This window comes from Hyperoodon ampullatus, assembly GCF_949752795.1.
Source record: "Hyperoodon ampullatus genome assembly, chromosome: 7".
In the NCBI taxonomy this organism is placed as follows: Eukaryota; Metazoa; Chordata; class Mammalia; order Artiodactyla; family Ziphiidae; genus Hyperoodon; species Hyperoodon ampullatus.
The window spans coordinates 47,252,650-47,272,980 of record NC_136920.1 but is presented as its reverse complement, the minus strand read 5'-3'; the positions used below and the strand labels follow the sequence as shown (position 1 = coordinate 47,272,980).

Here is a 20,331-nt window from a genome sequence, read left to right as displayed (position 1 = left end):
CTATGTTCTTGGATTGGAAGAATCAACATTGTGAAAATGACTCTACTACCCAAAGCAATCTACAGATTCAGTGCAATCTCTATCAAACTACCAATGGCATTTTTCACAGAACTAGAATAAAAAATTTCTCAACTTGTATGGAAACAAAAAAAACCCCGAATAGCCAAAGCAATCTTGAGAAAGCAAAATGGAGCTGGAGGAATCAGGCTCCCTGACTTCAGATTATACTACAAAGCTACAATAATCAAGACAGTATTGTACTGGCACAAAAACAGAAATATAGATCAACGGAACAGGATAGAAAGCGCAGAGATAAACCCACACACGTATGGTTACTTTATCTTTGATAAAGGAGGCAAGAATATACAATGGGGAAAAGACAGCCTCTTCAATAAGTGGTGCTGGGAAAACTGGGCAGCTACTGGGCTGTAAAAGAATGAAATTAGAACACTGCATAACACCATACACAAAAGTAAACCCAAAATGGATTAAAGACCTAAATGTAAGGCCAGACACTATAAAACTCTTAGAGGAAAACATAGGCAGAACACTATGATGTAAATCACAGCAAGATCCTTTTTGACCCACCTCCTAGCGAAATGGAAATAAAAACAAAAATAAACAAATGGGACCTAATGAAACAGAAGCTTTTGCACAGCAAAGGAAGCCATAAACAAGACGAAAAGACAACCCTTAGAATGGGAGAAAATATTTGCAAACGAAGTAACTGACAAAGGATTAATCTCCAAAATATCCAAGCAGCTCATGCAGCTCAATATCAAAAAAAAAAAAAAAACCCAATCCAAAAGTGGGCAGAAGACCTAAATAGACATTTCTCCAAAGAAGATACACAGATTGCCAACAAACACATGAAAGGATGCTCAACATTGCTAATCATTAGAGAAATGCAAATCAAAACTACAGTGAGGTATCACCTGAAACTGGTCAGTATGGCCATCATCAAAAAATCTACAAACAATAAATGCTGGAGAGGGTGTGGAGAAAAGGGAACCCTCTTGCACTGTTGGTGGGAATGTAAATTGGTACAGTCACTCCGGAGAACAGTATGGAGATTCCCTAGAAAACTAAAAATAGAACTACCATATGACCCAGCAATTCCACTACTGCACATATACCCTGAGAAAACCATAATTCAAAGAGTCATGTACCACAGTGTTCATTGCAACACTATTTACAACAGCCAGGACATGGAAGCAACCTAAGTGTCCATTGACAGATGAATGGATAAAGAAGATGTGCCACATATATACAATGGAATATTACTCAGCCATAAAAAGAAACAAAATTGAGTTATTTATAGTGAGGTGGATGGACCTAGAGTCTGTCATACAAAGTGAGGTAAGTCAGAAAGAGAAAAACATACCATAGCTAACACATATATATGGAATCTAAAAAAAAAAAAATGGTTCTGATGAACCTAGAGCAGGACAGGAATAAAGAAACAGACGTAGAGAATGGACTTGAGGACACGGGGAGGGGGAAGGATAAGCTGGAACGAAGTGGGAGAGTAGCATTGACATATGTACACTACCAAATGTGAAATAGATAGCTAGCGGGAAGCAGCTGCAAGGCACAGGGAGATCAGCTCGGGGCTTTGTGACCACCTAGAGGCATGGGATAAGGAGGGTGGGAGGGAGACGCAAGAGGGAGGAGATATGGGGATATATGTATGCATATAGCTGATTCACTTTGTTTTATAGCAGAAACTAACAACACTGAAAAGCAATTATACTCCAATAAAGATGTTAATAAAAAAATGATACCACTTCACACCTACTAGGATGGCTGTAATCAAAAAGACAGGGCTTCCCAGGTGCCGCAGTGGTTGAGAGTCCGCCTGCCGATGCAGGGGACACGGGTTCGTGCCCTGGTCCGGGAAGATCCCACATGCCGCGGAGCGGCTGGGCCCGTGAGCCATGGCCACTGAGCCTGCGCGTCCGGAGCCTGTGCTCCACAACGGGAGAGGCCACAACAGTGAGAGGCCCGCGTACCGCAAAAAAAAAAAGACAATAAAATATGTTGACTAGGATATGGAGAAATTGGAACCCCCCTCATCCATTGCTGGTGGGAATGTAAAATGTAAGGACATTGAAAAACAGTGTGGCAGTCCTAAAAAGTTGAACATAGAATTACCACTCCTAGGTGTGTATGTCTTCAAGAGAAATGAAAATATGTCTGCACAAAAACTTGGACACAAATTGGAATCAAGAAATCATTTTTGTAGCAATGTTAATTTCCACTACTAACACAATATATTACTGCCTCTTAGTGTTACCTATGTAATATGTCAATATTCATGTATAGTATGGACATTGCTATATTTCAAGCTCTGCATAGTGTTATATTTATGACTATTGCTGTCTGTTTATTTTGTTGCTGATGTTTAGTGGAAAATTAGATTGCTCAAATTACAGTTACAGCCTGTTTGTAAGGTCTATAATACTCTAAAATTATGTCACTATGAATGTTTCAGTCCTATTTTGGGATTTACTATAGAAATCTTATAAATCTACTTTGTCCTCTTCAATTTGTAAATGGATATGGTAGAGAGAAAAGCTAGAACCTTGTTCTGTGGCATATGCAATAATCAAATTTAGGACCAGAGAAATATTTCTTTCTAATCTTGAAAATATGAGCTCATACCTAGTTAAATCTACAGGTGATATAAATATTTTAAGTTCCTATATGGTATGGATTCCTTCTTAATCTTTACTGTGAGTAAGTTTAGTCCAAACTTTGGTAGCTTTTTCTTCTTTAAAGAGCTTTTGAAAGTCCACAGTAAATGAATGATAAAAGTTCATATTAATTTTTTTATGTCTGTACTAGATCATGCTTTACGATTATGGAATATCCAAACGGACACTCTGGTGGCAATATTTGGAGGTGTAGAAGGGCACAGAGATGAAGTTCTAAGTGCTGTAAGTTGAAAGCTACAGGGCAGTGACCTTCAGGTGTACAAAGCTGTGAACAATACCCATAGAACTCTTTCCTTATAAGAAAGCATGTGGTTTGTTTCATCTAGTCTGGCAGACAGTTATTTCATTTACTTGTGACAGAGAAGGTTTTAACTTACAGATGAAGAAGTAAAGCAAATAGGCTCTTTGTGTTTTATCTGTACTCAGTGCCTGGATTCTCATGAACGAATACTATGAACTTGTTCTTTTCCTTTTTTAATCTAAAATCACCAAGTTAACTTTTGTTGTTTCTCAGTTATTAAAGGAAAAGGTTAACCTACTTGGCAATTAAGAAACTTTTTCATCTTTTATTTGAAGTTGAAATATAAGTTATTCATTTCTAGGAAGTGTTGTTCACACTGAGTTTTAGATAATTCTTCCCTTTGATGGCATGGTGTTATCTTTATACTTACGTATTATAATCTATTGATCTATTGTAATGATATAAATGTTTTTAGTCAAGTTTCAGATTTTTATGTTATTTCGGATTTACTTGTGTTCCGTGTAGAGCTTACTTATTTAGTAGTCTTATAGCTCATTTCTTTTCTTCTTTTTTTTTAAACTATTTAAAGGGGCACCATATTTTGAAGCATGTGACATTTTCATTGGAAGTACTAACTATTCCTATAGTTAGGGTTTGTTAGGGTTTTTTATGAGAATTATACCTACCTTAAAGGATTTTCTAGAACTTGCAACTTGGATTTTCTAGAAGTTGCAATAGCAATCTCCACCTGGCTCTATGTGTGAAAAGACTACTGTCCTTCCTTAAAAACTAATGAGAGCTCCTAGCTCTAAGGGTGTCTTGTTGCTGTTGACAGTGAGGTTATTAGGAAAAGAGCAGCTACCAGACTTTGGATTCAATAAACACCAAACCTAAAGCTCTCAGGCTATGTAAAACAGTGTTCATGATTAATTCAAAGGTTGGATTAACAGAATATCTAGTTTGGTGAGGAAAATACTCTCCTTAAATAGAACTCTCTACTGTTATTTCTTAAAATGAGAGCAGGAGTCTGTATCTCTTCTCTGTAACAATAGGAGTTCACTGCTAGAAGGATTGATGTGTGAGATTTTCCTTAACACATGTATGTACCATGTGCTAAATTAAATATCATCTCTGTGCCTCAGTGTCTCATCTATGAAATGAGGTAGAATTAGGTTATAATGGATGATCTGTTAGGAGCTTAGTAAAAATTAGTAAACAGCAAATGAAAAAGTTTAAATATGTTATTTCCTTTTTTAGACATTTTTTCCTTTATTCACTTAAAAAGTGAACTCTAAAACCAAGGTACCTGAAGTGTTGTGACTTAGGTGTACAAATAAAGTAAAATTTCAATTGTTTAAGGACTCATAATTTCACATACAGATGTCAGTTTCATTGCTTGATCAGGGTTAGACAAAGAAAAGTAACATAACCATTTAGGTTTTTGTGTCATATAATTGTTTTACCTCATCATTCGATTCACCTTCAAAATCAAGCATAGGAAATACTTGAATAAAGATAATTGAATAGATAAAATTAAATTCAGTTTACTTTTTTGCCTTCCATATTGTATAAGCTCATATATTGTGGTGGTGACACATCAGTGAAAATAAATCTCAAAAGCAGTGAAAACTTTGTGACTTACGGCCTACATATATGTAACCCAAAATGTTAGTATGGTGGTTTGAAATACAATTTTCACAATACTGGACATCAGATGAAAATTAGATAGCATAATTTGGGGGAATAATTTATATATTTAATTTAAGCTTTTCTGTTTTACATACAGGATTATGATCTTTTGGGTGAAAAAATAATGTCCTGTGGTATGGATCACTCTCTTAAACTTTGGAGGATCAATTCAAAGAGAATGATGAATGCAATTAAGGAATCTTATGATTATAACCCAAATAAAACTAACAGGTAACAGTTGTAGTACTTAAAACAATTTGCTATCTCATGCTGTTGAATAGCGTTTTACTTTTTCCAAAATTATTGTATAGGTCTCCAACACTGATTTTAGAATCCCCTTTTAATAACTTTAAGGTATAACTTATATGCCATAAAATTCACTGATTTTAAATGGAAGGCCTTTATTTTTGTCTATATGTTTGTGGCTCATTTTCAAAATCCCTTTCAGTTGTATTTTTATCTTAATTTAGTAGCACATTTCACTTACTTTTATTTAGGTATGCATGTGCTAATGTTATTAGCACTGCTTGTCAGTACTGTAAGTTCTAATTCAAGACAGTAAATAATAATTTTATTTTTATTTTTCACTCATAATGAAAGAGCTTTATTTTCAGTCCTTAAATATCATATGCCTTGAAACTATTATATTGATTATGTTTCTAAGAAAATAAATTATTTGAAAATTCACACATCTGTGGAAGATGATTATATAAACAGAAGTAAATCATAATTTTAAATGGGGTTCTTAGCTTTAATTCATGATAACATAATGCTTTCCTTTAAGTGATACTCACTTCATTAAATGGAGAAAATTCAAAAGCAGGAGCTTTGAACCAAGGGGAGGGACTAGCTGTGGGAACTTGGCGTTTTTCTTAGTATATTTTTGAAAAACCTCAACTCTTAATTCATTTACTATCTTTTTCAGAATCTTATCAAGCTATTATTAACACTTTCGCTGTAACTATCATATGTTTGTAAATGTTAACTTTGTTTGCACTTTTCATTTTAGCAGAGTTAATTTTCTGGTTATCAAGCCAGATTATTAATAGATTGGTAGTTGAATTTGTAATTATCAGTAAATATTTTAATACACAGACATGCATCAGATCTCAAGCCTCTAAGAATTAGTATGACTTTCGATTTTTATTTTAAAACACCAGGGCTTAGTATAATATTCAGTTTATGTTTTTATATTTTCTAGAGCTCTGAAATAAATAGAAGTTATATTTTACAGCTTATAGAAAATAACAGTGAATTATGCTGGTCTTTTTGAGAGCGGTTTAACCATAGATTATAATACATATTTGGCTAAAAAGTAATTAATAAAATTATAGCAGTTAAGAATTTATATCAGATCATTAATAGCATTTTAATGTTTTAATAAAGAAAAAATCCAGGAGTTCCCTGGTGGCCTGGTGGTTAAGATTCCAGGCTTTCACTGTCGTGGCCTGGGTTCAATCCCTGGTTGAGGAACTGAGATCCTGCAAACCGCAAAAAAAAAAAAAGAAAAAAAGAAAAGAAAAGATCCCAGAATTTGAATTGGCAAGAGTATTTGAAATGATTCAGCCCAACATCCTTTTTACATATGAGGGAAAAGCAAAGAGAGGACATGTGAGTTGCCCAAGACACAACTAATTCATGGTATATGATACTTCTGCAGTTACTTCAGTTTAAAAACTGAATCAGGGGCTTCCCTGGTGGCGCAGTGGTTGAGAATCTGCCTGCCGGTGCAGGGGACACGGGTTTGAGAACTGGTCCAGGAGGATCCCACATGCTGCGGAGCAAGTAAGCCCATGAGCCACAACAGCTGAGCCTGCTCTCTAGAGCCCACGAGCCACAACTACTGATTCCCACACACCTAGAGCCCGTGCTCCGCAACAAAAGGAGCCACCACAGTGAGAAGCCTGTGCACTGCAATGAAGAGTAGCCTCTGCTCATCGCAACCAGAGAAAAGCCCGCGTACAGCAGCGAAGACCCAATGCAGCCAAAAATAAAATAAAAATAAATAAATAAATAAATAAAAATCACTTACTAGATTAGAAATATTAGGTATACATTTAATTAACTTCAGAATTGGTAGCAACTTCTCTAGTTTATGGTCTTGTCACAAACATCTTTAAGGAAAAGTTGGGCCATATTTTACTTTTCTAAATACAGGAGAAGTTCTAACTAATAAATGTCAAATTCCTGTCAGATACCATCTTCAGAAATTGTTGTTCTAGGAAGGATTCTCACCTAACTTTACCTTTAGCAGACTTTGAAATGATGTGTCATTGTTCCTAAAAGATAATTATCTATTGAAATAATCTAGATGTGTTTACTTTCATAGACCATTAATGCTTAATTTTAAAGGACTGAGTAGGTAGCTTAGTATTTTCTATGAGAAATTTTCAGCTCTGTAATCAGGTGTCTTTGGTTATTGGTTAGATAGCCAGAATTGAAGTGATTAATTTTGGCCTATATGTAGTAAGGCAGGAAGGTGCAATTTTTATAAATGAAATTTCATAGGATGAATACAAAATTCAGTTGAGAGCTAATAATGGAGTAAAATGTAGAAACAAAAATGGAATGAGATTTTAGCTCCGAGTAAACAGCTAAGAAGGTATTTAGTTTTGTAGAAACACAGAAGAATTAGTATTCATATATTTTATTTTTCAAAGTTTTATAAATCCAAAAAGGAAAATTAGTGAGCTTTTGCTACACGTTTTTCTCTTAACTTTTGATATTTCCATTTCAGGCCATTTATTTCTCAGAAAATTCATTTTCCTGACTTTTCTACCAGAGACATACATAGAAATTATGTCGACTGTGTGCGATGGTTAGGTGATTTGATACTTTCCAAGGTATGGTAACTGCTGTTAAGCTGTATTTCCATTGTTTGTGTGAGTTGGAACTTTGCAGGGAGCACAGTTTTTTATGCAGTTGGTAAATTGGATAACAGATGGGAAATTGCTTTTTTTATTTTTAAGTCATATAACTTTGAAAGATTTGGAAATTTGTTTTAGGCATAAAACATCCTGATGAATTATAATTTGTGTTCCAATAAGATGAAAAATGTTAACTTGCAAGTTGATACTGTTCTCTGATATCCAGTGTTACTGTAAAATAACCAATATCTAAAGCCAGTAGTGTGGTTGGTTTTTTTTGTTGTTGTTGTTTTTAATGTTTGTGTTCATTTCAGTAAACTTACATGTACAAAAACAGACGGGTGGAGTTGGTTCATGGGATGTAGTTTGCCAACCCCTGCTCTAGTATGTTGATACATATGTTTATATATATATTTTTTTACTGATAATTTAGAGAAGTTGGTGGTGATGTCATCTGAACATTTAGGATTGTCAAATTTAGAGAAACTGCTATCTAGTTTCTTTTCTTGATACAGGTTTCAGGGCATTTCACATTTTCTTGGGCAGAGCCTGATTTATTTTTTCCTTGGCCATGAGGGTATAGTTTTACCTTTCTATTTTTTAACTTTTGATCTTGAAATTAGATTCACAGGAAGTTTCAAAGACAGTTCAGAGAGTTTCCATATTGCCCTTCACCCAATTTCCCCCATTGGTTATTACATCTTACATAGCTATAATACAATATCAAATCCAGGAAATTGACATTGTACAATGTGCGTGTGTAGTTCTATGTCATTTTATCACATGTGATTTTGTCATTTCAAGAATGTTACAGTATGGGACCTTTTAAGATTTTTTTTTTCACTCAGTATAATGCCATCCAAGTTGTGTGTATCAATAGGTCTCCCTTTTTACTGCTGAGTAGTATCCCATGGAATGGATGTACCACAGTTTATTTAACTTTATGCATCTATTGTAGGACATTTTGATCCTTTCTAGTTTGGGCCTATTACAAATAAAGCTGCTATTGAACAATCGTGTATAGGTTTTTGTGTGGACTTACTTAAGTTTTCACTTCTCTGGGATAAATGCCTAGAAGAGCAATTGCTAGGTCATGGTTAAGTTCGTTTAGTTTTTTAAGAACCTGCCAAACTATTTTCCAGAGTGGCCGTGCCATTTTACATTCCCACCAGCAATGTATGAAAGATCCAGTGTCTTCGAATCTTCGCCGGCATTTGGTATTGTCACTATTTTTTATTTTAGCTGTTCTGATAGGTGTGTAGTGATACATCATCGTGGTCTTAATTTGCATTTCCCTGATGGTTAGTGGTGTTGAACATCTTTTTCATGTGCTTATTTACCATCCATATATCCTTTCAATGATGTCTCTTCATATCTTCTCATTTTCTGATTGGATTGGTTTTTGTTTTGTTTTGTTTTTTACTGTGTTGAGTTTTGAGAGTTCTTCATATATTCTAAATATAAATCCTATGTCAGGTAAATAGTTTGCAAATATTTTCTTCCAGCCTGTAGCTTGTCTTTTCATCCTCTTAACAGGGTCTTTTACAGAGCAAATGTTTTTAATTTTGATAAAGTTCAATTAATTTATTGATTTTTTAAAAAAATTATTATTTTATGGATCATGCTTATGATATTGTGTTTATTAAATGCTCTTTACTGAGCCCTAGGTCCTAAAGATTTTCTCCTGTGTTTCCTTCAAAAAGTATTGTGATGGTTTATGTTAAATTTAATGGTCCATTTTAAGTTAATTTTTGTATGAGGTTTAGGTAGAAAGTTCATTTTTTGCCTATAGTTATCCAGTTGTTCCAGCTCCGTTTGCTGAAAGCCTGTCTTTCCTCCTTTGAATTGCTTTTGTACTTTCTTCAGAATTGTTTGGCCATACTTGTATGAGGCTGATTCTGATTTTTCTATTCTGTTCCCTCTACCAGTACTACATACACAGGCTCGGTTACTCTAGCTCTATAATTAGTCTTGGAGTTGGTAGAGTGATTTCTTCCACTTTATTCTTTTTCAATATTATTTTAGCTATTCTAGTTGCTTTGTCTTTCCATATAAATTTTAGAATAATCTTGTCTACATTTACTAAAAATCTCGCTGGGGTTTTTTTGGGGGGGTGGGGAAATTTTCATTGGAATTGTGTTAAACCTGTATATCAGTTTGGTGGGGAATTAATATCTTTACTCTGCTTAGTCTTCTGGTCCTTGACTATGGTATGTCTCTCCATTTAGAGTGACTGTAATAAATGGTATTTCTGATTTCCATTTCTTTGTGTTCATTGCTAGTAGATAGAAATAAATTGATTTTTGTATATTAATCTTGAATCCTTCAATCTGAACTATTTATAGTTCAGGAAGGTTTTTGTTTGTTTTTGGTTAATTACATGGGATTTTCTACATAGATCATAATTTCATCTGCAAATAAGGACAGTTTTTATATCTTCCTTTCTGAACTATATTTTTCTTAATTTCCTTTTTTTGTCTTATTTCACTGGTAAGCTTCTAGTCCTGTGTTGAATAGCTGTGTTAAGAGCAGACATCCTAGGCTTGTTCCTGATGTTAAAGGGGAAAAGAATTCAGTCTTTCACAAGTATGTATATCAACTATACAATTTTTGTAGATGTTCTTTATCAAGTTGAGAGCTGTCCTTCTGCCTGATTTTTTCAGAGTTTTATCATGAATGGGTGTTAAATTTTGTCAAATGCTTTTTCTGCATCAACTGATATGATCACTGGTTTTTCTTTTTTAGCCTGTTAATGCAGTGGATTGCACTGATTGTTTCTGAATACTGTATCACTGGAATAAGCTTACTTGGTCTTGCTGTATAATTCTTTTTATATGTTACTGAATTCTATTTGCTAATATTTTGTTAAAGATTTTATATGTATTAATGAGATATGATATTGGTCTGAAGTTTTCTTATTTATATTGCCTTTGTCTGGTTTTAGTATCAATAATACTGGCCTCTAGGCCTAGAAATTTTTGAGGAGGAGTTTAAAAATTAAACACTCAGTTTCCTTAAAAGTGGAAAGGTTATTCGAATGAACTGTTTCATATTGGATGAATTGTGGTAGTTTGTGCCATTTGAGGAGTTGATCCATTCCATCTAATATAAAATTTATGTGTGGAGAGTTGTTTGTAGTATTCCCTTATTATCCTTTTGATATCTGCAGGGTCTCTAGTGATAGCCCCTGTTTCATTCCTGAAATTAGTAATTTATATCTTCTCTTCTGTCAGTCTTTTTAAGGGTTTGTCAAATTTTTTTCTGTTATCTCCTGTCTTCCTTCTTTCCTTTAGTTTGCTGTGAGTTGTTTTTGTTCTTCTATTTTTACGACGGGAGCTTAGATTATTTAGTTGAGACTTTTCTAATGTAAGCATTTAGTGCTATAAATTTCCCTGTCAGCACTGCTTTAGCTACATCTCACAAAAATTTTGATACGAAGTGTGTTCTATAGTTTCTAAGTGCTAGGAAATTTTCTTGTTATCGTTCTCTTATTGATTCTAGTTTGATTCCATTTTGGAAAGAATATACTCTTTATGATTTTGATTCTTTTAAATTTTTTGAGATTTGTTTTATGACCCTGTTTTGGGTATGTTCCATGGGAGCTTGAAAAGAATGTATATTCTGCTGTTGGGTGGAGTGTTCTATAAATGTCAGTTAGATCCTGTCAGTTGACAGTGTGGTTGAATTCTTCTATGTCTTTGTTGATTTTCTGTCCACTGTTCTGTCTAATAATTAATAAATTATTGAGAAATAAGTGTTGAAGCCTTCAACTATAATTTTGGCTTTTTCCCTTCCTCCTTTCAGTTCTGTTACATTTTGCAGCTCTGTTGGTTGGTGTATCCACATTTGGTATTGCTTTGTCTTGGTAGCTTGACCCTCTTATCATTATGTAAGGTTCATCTCTGTCTCTGGTAAATATTTTGCTTTGATGGATCCTTTGTCTTACAGTAGTATAGCCATTCCTGCTTTCCTTTAATTAATGGTATATCTTTTTCAAACCTTTTTTTTTTTTTTTTTTTTTTAGTTTATTTATTTTTGACTGCATCGGATCTTGGTTGCTGTGCGCGGGGTTTTTCTAGTTGCAGCGAGTGGGGGCTACTCTTCATTGCAGTGCGCGGGCTTCTCATTGTGGTGGCTTCTCTTGTTGTGGAGCATGGGCTCTAGAGTGCATGGGCTTCAGTAGTTGTGGCACACGGGCTCAGTAGTTTTGGCTCACGGACTCTAGAGCGCAGGCTCAGTAGTTGTGGCGCACGGGCTTAGTTGCTCTGCAGCATGCGGGATCTTCCTGGACCAGGGTTTGAACCTGTGTTCTCTGCATTGGCAGGTGGATTCTTAACCGCTGCACCACCAGGCAAGTCCCATCTTTTTCAAACCTTTTACCTTTAATCTCCCTGTATTGTTATACCTGAAGTGAGTTTCTTAAAGATAGCATATAGTTGGGTCATATTTTTTTAATTCACTTTGCCAAACTGTCTTTTAGCTAGTATATTCAGACCATTTATATTTGAGCCTTAACTTACCAATTATTACATTAAGTTTACTATTTAATTTTTTTTCATTCTTTTCATTTCTCTGGGGGTTTTTTGCCTATGTGCACATATTTTAGAATTCCAATTTGATTTATCTATACTACTTTTGAGTATATTTCTTTGTGTAGCTTTTTTGGTATTTGCTCTGGGTGTTACTGTATATATATACATATATATATATATATATATATATATATATATATATATGATCAGTCAGTATATCAACATTTTACCACTTCAAGTGAAGTATAGGAAGCTTACCTCTCTCTTTCTCTTCCACTTATAATTGTCTCAAATATTCCCTTTATAACTGAGAACTTCATCAAAGAGTATTACAATTTTTGTTTCAACCACCAAACAGAATTTTAAAACTCAAGAAGAAGGAGAATGTTGTGTTTACTCATTATGCTTTTTCTGTTGTTCATTCCTCCTTTCTGATATTCCAAGATTCCTTCTTATATCATTTCCTTTCTGTTCATCAAACTTCCTGTGGCCATTCTTTTAGAATGGTGACAAATTCTTTTAGTTTTTCTTAGTCTGAGAATGTTCTCATTTCCCCTTCATTCCTGAAGCATATATTCACTGAATATAGGATTTTGTGTTGATGGTTCTTTTCTTTAAACATTTGAAAAATGTTGTTCCCCCTCTTTCTGGTCTCTGTCATTTGTAATGAGACATCTGCCATCATTGAATTGTTTTTTTCCTATAGGTAAGGTGTTCTTTCTGTCTTACCTGCTTTCGGGATTTTTTTTTCTTCGTCTTTAGTTTTCAGAAGTTTGAATGTGATATCCCTGATATTGATTTCTTTGAGTTTATCTTTTTTGGGGTTCACTCACCCATCTCGAATCTGTAGTAGGTTTGTCTTTGGGGGACATAATTTGTCCCAAAATTGGGAACTTTTCAGCCATTATTCAAATTCTTATTTAGCCCCACTTTCTTCCCCCTCTCCTTTAGGAACTCTAATGATGTGAATATTATATTTTTTGTTTGGTCCCTGAGACTCTGTTATTTAATAAGTCTGTTTTCTTTTGCTCAAATTGGGTAATTTCTATGTTCTAACTTTAAATTTACTGACCCTTTCATCTCTCTTTTTTTGCTGGTGAGCCCTTCAGTTGTTTTTTATTTTAGCTATAGTTTTTTTAGTTCTAAAATTTACATGTGATTCTTATCTTTTATTTCTTTGCTGAGACTTTTTTTATTGTTTTAAATGTGTTTGTAATTTCTCATTGAAGCATTTTTATGATAGCTGCTTTAAAATCCTTGTCAGATAGTTCTAACATCTATGTCATCTCACTGTTGGTATCTCTTGATAATCTTTTCTCATTAAAGTTGAGATTTTTACATTTCTTGGTATGACAAGTGAATTTTGATTAAGATATCGATATTTTGGTTACTGTTGCAAAACTGGATCTTACTGATATTTAAGCAGGCTTTCTTTGATAAATTTTCAGCTAGGGAAGGGGAGTGCTGCTTCATTATTGGCAGGTGGCAAGGGAAGTTCAGGTTCCCCACTTGGTTGACTTGGTGATGATGTCTCTTTAGTACTGGGGTGGGAGTTCAGGCTTTTCACTGGGCCTCAGGTGATACCACCCTAGCAAGAGGGGTTGGGAGGCCTCAGTACTGCTCCCCGAGTGGTCTCCACTGACACTGAGAGTGGTGGGTAGTTGTGAACATTCTGACTTTCTGCTAGGCTTCCTCTAATACCACCCCAGGCAGAGGAGGAGGAGGAGAGTCACCTCATTACCATGAGGGGTACGGAGGAGTCAGGGTGTTACGTACTTGAAGTGTTTAGTTATCACCTGAGAAGGGACTCCACTGGGACTTTGCTGGTCCACATGTGTGGATGGGTCCACTGTTTTCCCTGTGGTATTAAGTGTTTACCTGAAAATTTTCTCTCATGCTAGGTTGCCACTTTCCTGGTCCTTTGCAGAGAGTAGGCTTTTGTTGGGGCTTTTTTTTGTTTTGTCTTCACTTGTTAGCTTTGTTGAGTTGATACCTTCTCTAGCATCCAGTCTGGGGTACATAAAGAAGCAAAAGAAAACCAAGCAACTCAATGTCCTTCATGTCCCAGGGCCCCTAATCAGTCTGCCTCCTCCCTAGCCTTCAGACTTTTAAGCTGTACTTAATGAGATAAATAGGAAAAAGTGCCTCTACTTCATCTGTTTTGGAAGCAGAATTAAAAAAGGAGTAGCTCCAAAATTTCTGCTCTTAGAACTTAATCAGATGATAGGAAAGGATTTCTGCATTTTAGGTGGGAAGCTGAACTGAATATTGGTGGTCTCAAATCTGGCTCCACATCAGAACTATTGGGAGGACATTGTAAAAATAGATTCCTAGGCTTCATCCCCAGATATTCTAAATCTGGCATAAGGACCTGGGAATTTGTAATGTTTAAAAACTCTCTAGGGCTTCCCTGGTGGCGTAGTGGTTGAGAGTCCGCCTGCCGATGCAGGGGACACGGGTTCGTTCCCCGGTCCGGGAAGATCTCACATGCTGCGGAGCGGCTGGGCCCGTGACCCATGGCCACTGAGCCTGCATGTCCGGAGCCTGTGCTCCACAACGGGAGAGGCCACAACAGTGAGATGCCTGCGTACCGCAAAAAAAAAAAAAAAAAAAAAAAAAAAAAAAAAAACCTCTCTAGATGATTTTCTAGTACAGCCATCCATTAGTGCGATTATTTAGTTCTCCATGAGAGAACTCTATTGGTTAAGGATCCTTTACCAGTACAGTCAGTAAGAAGCACTTAAAGAAGTATTTTACAATTCTGCTGCTTTGGCCTCCCCTCTCAGAGTTTGTGATTCAGTAGGGTTGGGGTCAGTATGAGTTTTTAAAGAAAGCTGTACAGTCTATACCAATCCAATTGTGTACTTAGTTAAGAGTCATCAGCTTAGGTGATCTCTAAGATACTTTACAATAAAGAACTTGTATAGGGCTTCCCTGGTGGCGCAGTGGTTGCGAGTCCACCTGCCGATGCAGGGGACACGGGTTTGTGCCCCGGTCTGGGAAGATCCCACATGCCGCGGAGCGGCTGGGCCCGTGAGCCATGGCCGCTGAGCCTGCGCGTCCGGAGCCTGTGCTCCGCAGCGGGAGAGGCCACAACAATGAGAGGCCACCGTACCGCAAAAAAAAAAAAAAGAACTTGTATAACAGATCCATATCCCTGGGATTTTATGTAATCCAAAAAGGGCAGAGAAGAAAAAAAGCATATTGTCCACTCCCTAATCTCCCTGTGACACCACAGAGCTACCACATGTGGTTGTTAGGCTGTGTCCTGTAAAGTTCCAGGAGACATTCTTCACCTACACCAGGATTTCTCAATCCTGGCCCTGTGGAGGTTGGGTAAGACAATTCTTTTTTTGTGGGAGGAGCTGTTCTGTGCATTGCAAAGTGTTCAGCATCTCTGGCTTCTATTAACTAGAAGCCAGAGACATTGCCAAATATCCCTTAGCCAGCAAATCACTGACCTACACAGGAATATAAATAGTGTCCTCTGTTTGCATTTTTTTCCTCCCATTCTGTTCTTTACCACTTGCTGCTTAAATAGAATGTATGTAAAGGTTCAGTGTTGCAGGATAGGGAAGGTGTAACTCAGCCTATTTTAATCCCATCCCCTTATCAGTGTCTTAATATTGAACCACTGCTTTTACTGCCTTCTGTATAATCTGATCTCTAAGGCCGCTTCTCTGAATTCATTAGCTTTCCTATGACATCTCTTGAGCACCTATCATGTAGTGCAGACAGAAGGATTAATAGTTAACCAGATATAAAGGGAACCATGGGGGTTTAGAAGTGGAATGGGGAAAGATGAAACTAGCAAAGTAAGCAGGGGCCATATTGAAGAGCTGTGTATTCTAATACAGTGTAATTTTACCTTTGCTATAAAATACTTCAAGTCTCTGGATGCTGAAGTATCTAAAGCTGAATTTGTTTTGGTTTGAAAGAGAATTTGTGACTTCAAAAATGAATATTCTAGACAGTGTAATGCTTTTGTATTGTTAAAATCTGTTGATAATCAGACTTCTTGTCCTTAAGTGTGGATACTGAATCTGTAAATATAAATGAATGTATATCGCTGGACTCAGTAGATGGATAACCAGGTTCTAAGAGCTGTGAGTTCTGAAATGATAGTAGAGAAGAAGCTTTGTTTTTAATGTTTAAAATTCAGTTCTTTGATTAACATTTCTTTTTTTCTCATTTCTGTCTTTTTTAAAGTCTTGTGAAAATGCCATTGTATGCTGGAAACCTGGCAAAATGGAAGATGATATAGATAAAATTAAACCCAGTGAGTCTAATGTGACTATTCTTGGGCGATTTGATTACAGCCAGTGTGACATTTGGTACATGAGGTTTTCTATGGATTTCTGGCAAAAGGTAGCAACATATTTTTACATTTTGAAATTATTTGACTTAAAACCATGGCAATTTTAGTTTTCTCTGTAGTGTATCTGTATTCTATTACCTCTAAGTTTAATCTACCTTGATTTTTTTTGTATTAATTGCTTTGGGCTTTGATGTTATTTATTCTACCCTTGTGGCTCTGCACAGCATCTGCAGTGCTTATTATAAATGAAATTGACAGGTGTCAATGGTGGCAGTTAGGTGTTTACTTTCTGTAATATCTGTTACTAAGATTTAATGTTTTGGATTAGAGTGTTAATCTTTTTATATAGAAAACCAACATGGAAGATAGAGACAAAATATTAGTTATCTAAAATTTTTTTAAAATTTGGTGTTAGAATTTTGTGATAACAAATTACTTGGGTATTTATTTCTATATGAAAGCTTTGGAAATTTCCTATGGCTTTTCCTACAGTTCTTTAAGGCAGAATAAAGAGTACATGCTAACTATGTAAATAAATTATAAAGTTCTTCGTAAATTTGCAAAATAACCTCCTTATTTTACTCAAGACATCTTTGTGAAGCATTAGTTGCTCTTATCCTCATTTACACAATATAAGAAATATAAGATGGGGCTTCCCTGGTGGCGCAGTGGTTGAGAGTCCGCCTGCCGATGCAGGGGACACGGGTTCGTGCCCTGGTCTGGGAAGATCCTACATGCCGCAGAGCGGCTGGGCCCGTGAGCCATGGCCACTGAGCCTGCGCATCCAGAGCCTGTGCTCTGCAACGGGAGAGGCCCGCGCACCACCAAAAAAAAAAAAAAAAAAAAAAGCAAAAAAAAAAAAATATAAGATGCAAAGAAATAACCAAGAGCGTTGCCATAGGCTAGAGCTGAGGTTTTTCTGAAATAAGAAAGATGTCTTAAGATTGTTTGAAATCTTTATAGCTTATTTTAATAATTTGACTTTAAAAAAATATGTTTATACAGATGCTTGCATTGGGCAATCAGGTTGGCAAACTTTATGTTTGGGATTTAGAAGTAGAAGATCCTCATAAAGCCAAGTAAGTATTTAGAAATTCCTCTTCATAATTTCTCACTTTTTCTCCAAAGTGTTATGTCAGCATAGAGGAAGTAATTGATACTTGCAATGCCATCCTTAAATCATTTGTAACACTTACATTCTCAGAGTACTGTAAAGTATTTCTTTTTTATTCTAATAATGATTGTTTTTCCCAAGTACTTTGGTAATAAGTTATTTCTCTTTTTTTAATATAAGTTATATGGTGCCTCTTGGATTTAAAATATACCCAAATTTTATGACATTTGAGATTGGGCTCTTTGTGAAGTGTATTCTGGTTTCAAGTGCTTTCTATATGACTTGGAACATCAATTCATTTTCTGATTCATTGTTTTAAGTTAGATACTGACAGCATTATATATGCATGGTATTTAACCTGTTGTCATGTTTTCTCCCTAGATGCACAACACTGACTCATCATAAATGTGGTGCTGCTATTCGACAAACCAGTTTTAGCAGGGATAGCAGCATTCTTATAGCTGTTTGTGATGATGCCAGTATTTGGCGCTGGGACCGACTTCGATAAAATACTTTTTCTCAATCAAAATTAGAGTGTGTTTTCTGTGTACAGTAGAACTAACGTATCTTGCTAGTAAGGGCACATAGAGCATTTAGAGTTGTCTTTCAGCATTCAATCAAGCTGAGCTGAATGTAGTGATGTTTACATTGTTTACACTCTTTGTACTGTCTCCTGCTCAGACTCTACTGCTTTTAATAAAAATTTATTTTTGTAAAGCTGTGTTGTATTTTAGTTTATTTTGTTTTGTTCATTGTGATGAAAAGAAATGTTGAAAGTAATAAAATTACACCTTATCTTTTTGCAGTGATTATTATTGTTTTATTTGTGTAACTGGAGAAAGCTATATAATATAGTGATTAAGTATAAGCTCTAGAACAAACTGAATTTTAATCTTGGCTCTGCCACTAACTGACCTTGGGTAAGTAAAAGGATCAAGTGATTTAATACATGTGAAGCAATTAGAACAGTACCTGACTACACTAAACCCTTATCTTTATTTAACCCTATCTTTATCTTTAACCCTTATCTTATCTATGGTTTTATATTTCTTAATGATTTCTTCTATAATAATTTTGTAATAAGTAAATTCTATAAGAGTTGTGACATGTAATGTTTTAATAACCTATCTTTATAGTTAAATATTATTGCCATTCGATTTACAACTTGGTCATTAGTCATCTTAGTGGAAATACTATCAGTAGAGCAAGGGAGGAGAGGACATAGAAGCTTAAATGCAGTGGGTTGAAAAATGAAAGAAATGGGGAGTACGTTTGTATAGTGAGTTATTGTCCCCTTTTCTAGAAGGGTATTGGTTAAGAGAAATAAGTAAGTTGAGGATATCATAGGGATGAAAGTAGTTGGTGGGTTTTCCTGGTGGCACAGTGGTTAAGAATCCACCTGCTGGTGCAGGGGACACGGGTTTGAGCCCGGGCCGCGAAGATCCCACGTGCCGTGGATCAATTAAGCCCGTGCGCCACAACTACTGAGGCTGCACTCTAGAGCCTCTGAGCCACAACTACCAAGCCTGCGTGTCATAACTACTGAAGCCCGTGCGCCTGGAGCCCGTGCTCCGCAAGAAGAGAAGCCACCACAATGAGAAGCCCACGCACAACAACGAAGAGTAGCCCCCGCTCACCACAACTAGAGGAAGCCCACGTGCAGCAACAAAGACCCAATGCAGCCATCAATCAATCAATCAATAAAAATTTATTTTAAAAAAAGTAGTTGGTGATTTTTGTCCCAAACATAGGGTGCTTTGTGCACAGTGGCAAGAACAGAATTAAAGGGACTTCCCTGGTGGCACAGTGGTTAACCTGTTGTGATTTGTAGGAAACGACTATCATTTTGGAATTGAACTGGTGGATTTCTAAAGAGATTCTTGGTGTTTTGTGGTTATTTTCTGATGCAGAGCAAGACTTCAGATGAATAAAAGCAGACTCATTTCACCTTCCTTGCTTCAGTTACCCCAGGCTGATGTGAAATGTAAAACGTTGGGTGATTTCTGTTATGTTTTGTGTAATGAGTGTGTAGTTGTGTTTAATTCTAAAACCATTTAATCATGGGTTGTCAGAAAATCATTGTGAGTAATGTATAGCACTCTATTGGCCATTATTTGATTTTTTTGATGCAAAATTACTTTTTAAACCACTAAAATTTTGTATAAAAAATGTTTGATTTATCATTCTGAAAGACTGATTGCAAATCAAGGTTTTAATAATCCCAGTTCTGAGTAGCTACCTATGTTGCTGTATTTGTTTCCCTCAAATCCCTGAAAATAGCTGGCTGCAACAGGGTTTGTAACTCTTGGAAGTCGAAACCTTTTGTGAAGGGCCTTCTAAAATAATTTATTACCTTTGCCTTAAAAAGTGAGCTCCTAGTAGACAGGAGAGAATCACTTATTTATAAACTTAATTGGCCAGGTGTGCAAAGCACTGCATTAATTAGGTCCCTGTATAAACCTGTGCCATGCGATGGTTCCCAGATGCTGGTCGGTGGAAAGAGTGAGTGCACCAGAATCATTAGCATATGACTGATCTCTGGGCCCCAACCAGAGATTTGAATTCAGTATTTTTTTTAAAACTCACCCAGATGATTCTGCTGCACAGATTATGTTTATCTTAACCCAGCCCCATACAACTTTCCACAGTCATTTGAAACTTCCTCTCTGTGGCTAACTAGTACCTCTCAAACTCATGTTCAACGCTACTAGTGGGAGTGGTGGAAAATTGTTAATAGTTCTGCTGTCTGTTGGGTCACCTCTGTGTCTGGGATTTAGCATTGTTTCTGTCCCAGTTCTCAGATTGGGGCCTGATTCAGCTTCCTGCCAGGCCTCCCCTCTTTCTATGGCCTTT

The 20,331-nt window shown here is 36.0% G+C and overlaps 1 protein-coding gene across 3 annotated transcripts in view; it reads left to right on the top strand.

Moving 5' to 3' along the window:
- EED (embryonic ectoderm development) overlaps nucleotides 1–18,195 on the top strand; it is a gene marked incomplete at its 5' end in the record, with an annotated part of 34,000 nt that extends 15,805 nt beyond the window's left edge. The window contains 7 exons of one of the 3 annotated variants that reach the window (XM_079708885.1): nucleotides 2,848–2,939; nucleotides 4,745–4,878; nucleotides 7,385–7,490; nucleotides 8,657–8,731; nucleotides 16,256–16,414; nucleotides 17,370–17,443; nucleotides 17,860–18,195. In XM_079708885.1, coding sequence (XP_079565011.1) covers nucleotides 2,848–2,939; nucleotides 4,745–4,878; nucleotides 7,385–7,490; nucleotides 8,657–8,731; nucleotides 16,256–16,414; nucleotides 17,370–17,443; nucleotides 17,860–17,986 — 767 coding nt within the window. In that variant the 3' untranslated portion in view covers nucleotides 17,987–18,195. The remainder of the gene's footprint in view (nucleotides 1–2,847; nucleotides 2,940–4,744; nucleotides 4,879–7,384; nucleotides 7,491–8,656; nucleotides 8,732–16,255; nucleotides 16,415–17,369; nucleotides 17,444–17,859) is intronic. The other 2 variants (XM_079708886.1, XM_079708887.1) reach the window with 2 other exon arrangements.
- Nucleotides 18,196–20,331: the final 2,136 nt, after the last annotated feature.